At 31.8% G+C, this 6382-nt stretch overlaps 1 protein-coding gene across 2 annotated transcripts; it reads right to left on the bottom strand.

The window, feature by feature from the left end:
- Nucleotides 1–1052: 1052 nt before the first annotated feature.
- LOC105775770 (transcription factor JUNGBRUNNEN 1) lies at nt 1053–3235 on the bottom strand. 2 transcript variants are annotated; one of them, XM_052629674.1, is made up of 3 exons: nt 2750–3235; nt 2176–2507; nt 1053–1631 (listed from the first exon to the last, which is right to left on the bottom strand). In XM_052629674.1, the coding sequence occupies exons 1-3, from the start codon at nt 2949–2951 to the stop codon at nt 1200–1202; spliced, it is 966 nt and encodes a 321-aa protein (XP_052485634.1). In that variant the 5' UTR covers nt 2952–3235; the 3' UTR covers nt 1053–1199. The 2 variants fall into 2 exon arrangements, with proteins under 2 accessions (XP_052485634.1, XP_012453711.1); XM_012598257.2 differs by having other exon boundaries at nt 2176–2504; nt 2750–3222.
- Between the last annotated feature and the right edge of the window lie 3147 nt (nt 3236–6382).

Below are 6382 nucleotides of genomic sequence, written 5' to 3'. Positions count from 1 at the left end.
TTCAACCATTAAATTTATTAAGATATTTATATTTATTATGTATATAAAATTTTTCATCAATCCGATATTTCTACCCAATTAATCTACAATATTATTTATATTAATATATATTTAACGATTGAAAGTTATTCCATAAAACAAATAGTTAGAATTTTTAATTTATTCCAAATCTAACATGCATGATTTATATAAATAAAATATGCTGGTTGAATCGTTAAAGTATTAATGGTACAAAAATTATTAAAATGTGTAAAACTATAATCTTACACCGATGTATATATATAACACGAGTTTAAGCTCTATTATTCTTTCTTTTATTGTAATAATAAATATATATACATATATGGATTAGGAAAAATAAGTTTTAAGAATATAATTAATATTAGGTAATCCATTTATGACCCAAGATTCCGACAATATAGAATGAATTTTGACTTAAATTTTGAGATCTAATTAATTGGTCAAACAAGGTGTACAAAGAATATTCTTGGGTTTAGGGCACATTGAAAATGCAAATATCTATGGGTCTGATATCTTTTATCATTAGACTTTGTAGAAACATATATGATTATTATTTTGATGAAATTACATCCATCAATGCAAAATATAATCATAATTAATAAATTTTAGTATACACCATTAGAAAAAAACATATATAATGACTTTATTTTGAGTAAATTATTAATAAATTTTGTTTTATTATTATCAGTCGTAACAAAATGGTTTTCGAATGTTACTTATCATTATAATTTCAATAAAAGAATCATAAATTTCTATAAAAACTAAAATCATAAAATTCTAAAAAATATTGAAATACAAAAGAATCTTAAAATTAAAATTTGAGAATTTTATAAATACTTGTGAACTTAATATTCATATATTTTTCTCTAGTATATAATCATATTAAATACCAATTAATTAATATAGCATATGAAATATTAATCCAAGATTCTCAAATTCATAATAATATTGAATTAAGGTAAAAGAAATAAAATAAAACGAAGTTTCAAAAATAAAAATAAAGAAAGATACTTACAAAAAAAGAAAAAAGAAAAAAAAACTGGAGTACATCCATGTCAGTCTCTATAAAATATTCCATTATTAAATATAAAATCAGCAACTAATTATTAATTAATAATATTCCCTCATCATCAAAATTAAAAAAAAAAGTGCAACCCTATAAAGCATATTATATATATTTACATAGGAAAGGGTTCAAGAGCAAACTCCACAACTGATTTCAGCTCATCCCAATTGGCCTCAGTGAAGAAATCATCATTTGAAAAGCTAGAAGATGATGCCGCCATTGATGAAGGTATTTGAGCCGTTGCAGCACTACTCATTCTATCTGTAACATGCCATTGGCTTTGGTTCTTTCCACTGATATTATGATGATTCACAAGCATTGATGGCTTCTCCTCGTCGTTATGATATTGATGATAATCTACTATAAATGGAGAACCGAAGGTAATGTACTTCCCTTGAACGTTGGATTTGGATTCCACACTACATGTTTGAGAGGTTGGTGCTGTTGTCAGTGAAGCTCGTTTTGCTGTGATTTGTCTCCAATCTTGTTTGTGTTTTTTGAGTGATGAATTTCGCTTGAAGATTCGACATATGGTCCATACTTCCTGTAATTCCCGATAATTATTACTATCGTATCACAAGTTATTTACATGAAGGGTTAAACTATTGCTTAAATTCTAAATCAATCCAAAAACTTCAAAATGTTACAATCAAATCCTCAAAGTATCAACATCCTATCACTCTAGGCATTTCGTACTCGGACATTTTGGATATAATGAACGGTAAATACGTGTGTGCCTACTATACATACAATTTGAATCTGATGCCTTAAAAACAAATAGTCCTCTTACATTTTATTGACATTATTTGTTTTCCTTAAAATATCATATCTAAGTTGTCGAAGCAAGAGGTACACATGTGTTTACAGTTTGATCATCCGTGTGCTTTAAATATACTCGATATTATATCTGAATTGGTATTTAACACCTAAATTAACTGCTAGGCTAATAAAATAAACTGATTGATACGATACTGATATTATTATGACTTAATCAGAACATTTTGAAGTTAATCAGGGACTTCTAATGAAATTAACCCTTAAATAAAATAACATTGATTAACCCAACTTGAGCAATATTTTGTACTTACAGCTTCTTGTGCAGCAAATTTGGGATTGGAAAAGGCGACGACAGTGGTGCTCTCATGGGGATAAGGAAGACGAAACTCGTGCATCATCCAATCGGTTTTGGTCCCTTTTCCGGCGGCTCCACGGTAATACACTAAGGTTTTCTTTAACCCAATGCAGGCAAGGCCTTGATGATCACCTGTTTGAGCATAAACAGGCTTGTCAATGCCGGTTGCTTTCCAAAAACCAGACCCTGTTACCCTGTTTGGTCTCACGCTGTTCCTGTATTTCCTTCCTCGTTTGCAGAAGAAGTACGATTCACTCTCTCCTCCTCCCCCCACCATGCTAGCTTCTGCTATTTCATTCATCACCAACACACATCATCAACTTAAAGAAAATAAAGCTTTATATTTTCATTCACATCACAAAATTGGAAAACTTTAATGAAATTGGGTTTTGGTTATCCTTTCCATTTTTTTAATTTTTATTTTATGATCTAGGCCTGCTTTATTCAATCAAACCGTAAATTTAATATTGGAATCTCACTATCTGCAAACATATATAATAAAAATGAAAGAAGAGGAGCTGAGAACATACTTGGGAGATCCCAGGGATCAAATTTGTAAATATCAATCTGTTTGATAAGCTCGAATCTTAGGGGTTTCTTTTCAACTTTGCGTTTAAGATAAAACCCTACGAGCTCTTCATCAGTAGGATGAAACCGGAACCCAGGAAGTTGAATATCTTCGTGATCGGCCTTGTTATCGTTAACACCTTGGACGTCGTCGACGGTCATCATCTTTGACGAATCTGGCTAAGTGTGGATCAAGCTCGGGAAAGAAATCAAAGATTAGTGTTAATCATTCAATTTTGGTGTGTACAGTGGCATGAAATCGTCAATCAAACTTACAGAGAGAAGCTAGCTGCTAGCTTTGAACATTATGGAACCTTCTTAAATAATGTTTAGGGGGGGAGTCGTCCCACTTGCCGGTTGCTCGGGTCAAAGTCAAATTATTGACTTATTATGCACAAAGAAGCCCCAATCAGCTTCGAAAGAGTCTTGATTTCTTTCATGTTTCAAACACCTAGCACCAAACATATCATAATAGGACACCTTAGAAAATTTTGGGAAATCCAATGTCAAATATATACTTTAAGATATGGTCTACATATATTGTTAGGGTCTCTTAAGGATGTGAGGCAACACCACATCTAGCAAAATATTGTAAGCTATCTTATGTGATTAGCATATTTTAATTAAAATTGTTTGAACTTTTAAATGTATATCCTTGAAGGTTTTTAGCAATCCATTAGTAAGGATAGATAGTGCAAGAATCAAGTCAAGCATGGGCTTTGTGAATACTCTTGATGTGATCAGAAAGTTCTCTTATTTGAGAGATTAGATCTACAATAAATTTAATATCAAGAAGATCTCTGCAAGTATATTCTTTATTGAAGACATTTTCTAGGGCTACTTTTGAAGAATTAGATATTTACATTGATTGTATTTTAACACGCTAATTACACTTATTTAAGAGGCAACTTGTTTTAAGTTTAAGAGCATGAGAGAGAGCACTTAACTTGTTCATTGAGGAACTTATTTCCAATGCATACTTGTGTAAGTAAAATGTTTAATTCATCAGTTTATAGCTAAGTTATACTTAGTGGGAAAGTGATCTAGATTGAAGTATAGGAGTGGGGTTGCAACTTAGTGAGTGAGTTGAACTTAAATCACGTCTTATACATATTGATTTATTGTAGATTACTCTTTGGGTAAAGCTCTGCAAATGTAGAAAATTTTCAAACTACGAGACCAAACTCTTTTTGTCCATCTCTCATTTTATAACTATTAGTCACTTGATCTAGTTACAATTGAATGAAAAATTGCAAGGCAAAATTCAAAGAATCCACATTTAGTATCAGAGCTAGACACTTGGTGTACTAAGTAGAGATCCTATTATTGATTTGCAATTGAGATGGAAGGACTATTAGTCCCAAGTCCCCCCATGTTGGATGGAACAAACTATGCCTACTAGAAGGTAAGGATGATGCTTTATCAAGTTCATGGATGAAAAATCTTAGCACTCAATTTTGACTGGTTAGGAGCTACCAATAACTAGTGCATATAGTGTGAGAAATCTCAAACCTAAAGTAACTTAGACCAATGATGATGAGAAATTGGCCAATGCAAACTCCAAGACTTTAAGGCAATTTTCTTTAGAGTTGATCCTCAAGATTTTAGGTCAATATCTTAAATGATCATTTGCTAGAGAAGCTTAGACTATTCTTGAAACTACTTATAAAGGACCAACTGTGAAGCAATCCAAATTCAAATGCTAACTACGAGATTTGAGACTTTAACAATGCATGACAATAAGACCTTATCTAAATTCTATGCAAAGCTTTATGACATCTAAAATTAGGTTTTTGCCTTTGGTGAAGAATACTCAAACTTAAAGCTTGTTACAAAGATACGTCGATCTTTGCCTAAAAAATTTGTCATCAAAGTGACTGTTATTGAGAAGGCAAATGATATTTTCTATAGTTTCTACTGAGGTAGGGGAAGAAACCTCATTGAAGGTTATGGATGTTGCTACAAGTTATTGTTGAAATCAACACTTTGTTGAACAATCCACAAATTCCTAAACATTATTTTATGCCTGAAGATAAGATTGAAGCCCTAATTAAGTTCATTACTAGCCAAGGTAATATTGTTTTAACCATTGATGAAACCCTAGTTAATGTTGCTGCCAATATCGATTTTACTATATCTGACTTTCCTATCGTTTATCTGAGTTTACTACTAATATTGTTGAACCTAAAATTGTTTCTCAGAAAGCTGTAGAAGATTTTTCTAGGTTTCTGATGCACTTGGAAACCTGACCAGCATCGCACGTGTGCGCATAAAACAACGAAATTATAAAACAGCTTTTAAAGTACGGTTTTACTGTGAGCATATAGGTCAGTTGTAATATTTATAGTGTTACAATAGAACACCAGAGTATTCCAAGGATTAAACCTAAAGGAGATGGAAGTTGAGTGATAAATAGCATACACGATAGAGTCTAAGTGGCTACTGATACGATTTTATAGTACGGTAATTCATAACAAGAAAATATTGTAAGAAAATTAAATATGCTTATTTAAGAACTCAATTGCAAAGAGTTTAAAACTAAGAAACTATCCAATAAATAACTAATGGTGGTTGGTTGGTTTTTATGTGGTTTACTGATCCTCAAACAAGGGACTTAAATCGCTAAAATTACTGAATGGCTCAATTTTATCTTCCAATCTCAATTTTATCGACTTAGACGAATTAACTTCGGTTTATCTTTCGATCTCACCAGTTAATTTGGGACTAATGAACGAGTGCGCAACAAGATTACCTTCCAATCTCACTTGCCTGGATATTACCTTAGGGGCATCACTTCCTAAGTTTTTATATCTATTTGATTTAGTCCAATTTGTTACAATTTAGTCTTTTGTCCAAAATTTTAGCTTACCCACTTCTCCATCAACCAACCCCGTTTTGAGGTTTAGTTACTCATGTTAAAAGAAAAATATGTGAACATGGAAATGCAAAAGAAAGCATCCATGAAAATAAAGCTTAAGAAAAAAAATAAAAGTTTGGATTTTTATGCTAGAAAACTTAAAGAACATGAAACTAAAAGCATTCAACAAGAAAATATAAAGTAATAAACATAAAAGGAACAAACATTGATGAATTTGAAGTGAAAGAAACGGAAATACATTAAACTAAAGCTAGAAATGTCTTACAATCAAGGTACAGGGACTGAAAGTACAAATAAGCCTAAGCTACAGTGATAACTAATTTAACTAACACTAAGAACGTCAAGAAAAGTAAATGCAAAAAATAAACTCTAGACTAAAGAAGAAGAAGAGAAAATGAAAACCTTAGAAAAAGTGTAGAAAAACTAAAAGAGAACCTAGAGAAAACTAAACCTAAAACTAAACTAATGTGTGTGCCTCTTCTCCTTAGCCAATTTTGGTTGTTTTAGGTTGTCTTCTAATGAGTTTTTATTGCCAAAAATACCTTTACACGGGCCTTGGGTGATTGGTGGACCGAGTGGACAAATACTACCCTTTTTGTCTAATTTTGTCCCATTGACGAAGGTGGTGTCGGATACCCAGAGGTGGATATCGCGATACCTCGAGAAGTGTCAAGCCTTGGAGTGCTCTTTGAAGGATAGATATCGCAATACCATTGAA

The sequence above is a fragment of the Gossypium raimondii genome, chromosome 1 (genome assembly GCF_025698545.1).
Source record: "Gossypium raimondii isolate GPD5lz chromosome 1, ASM2569854v1, whole genome shotgun sequence".
Lineage (NCBI taxonomy): Eukaryota > Viridiplantae > Streptophyta > Magnoliopsida > Malvales > Malvaceae > Gossypium > Gossypium raimondii.
The sequence above is the reverse complement of the archived record's forward strand: the minus strand, read 5'-3'. Positions and strand labels throughout refer to the sequence as shown.

Excerpts from the sequence above, each read along its gene's own strand:
- LOC105775770 (XM_052629674.1), bottom strand. The coding sequence starts at position 2,951 with ATGATGACCGTCGACGACGTCCAAGGTGTTAACGATAACAAGGCCGAT. Across the intron at positions 2,508-2,749 it reads TGATCCCTGGGATCTCCCAA|CAGAAGCTAGCATGGTGGGG; the intron begins GTATGTTCTCAG and ends TGAATGAAATAG. Across the intron at positions 1,632-2,175 it reads AATTTGCTGCACAAGAAGCT|GAAGTATGGACCATATGTCG; the intron begins GTAAGTACAAAA and ends CGGGAATTACAG.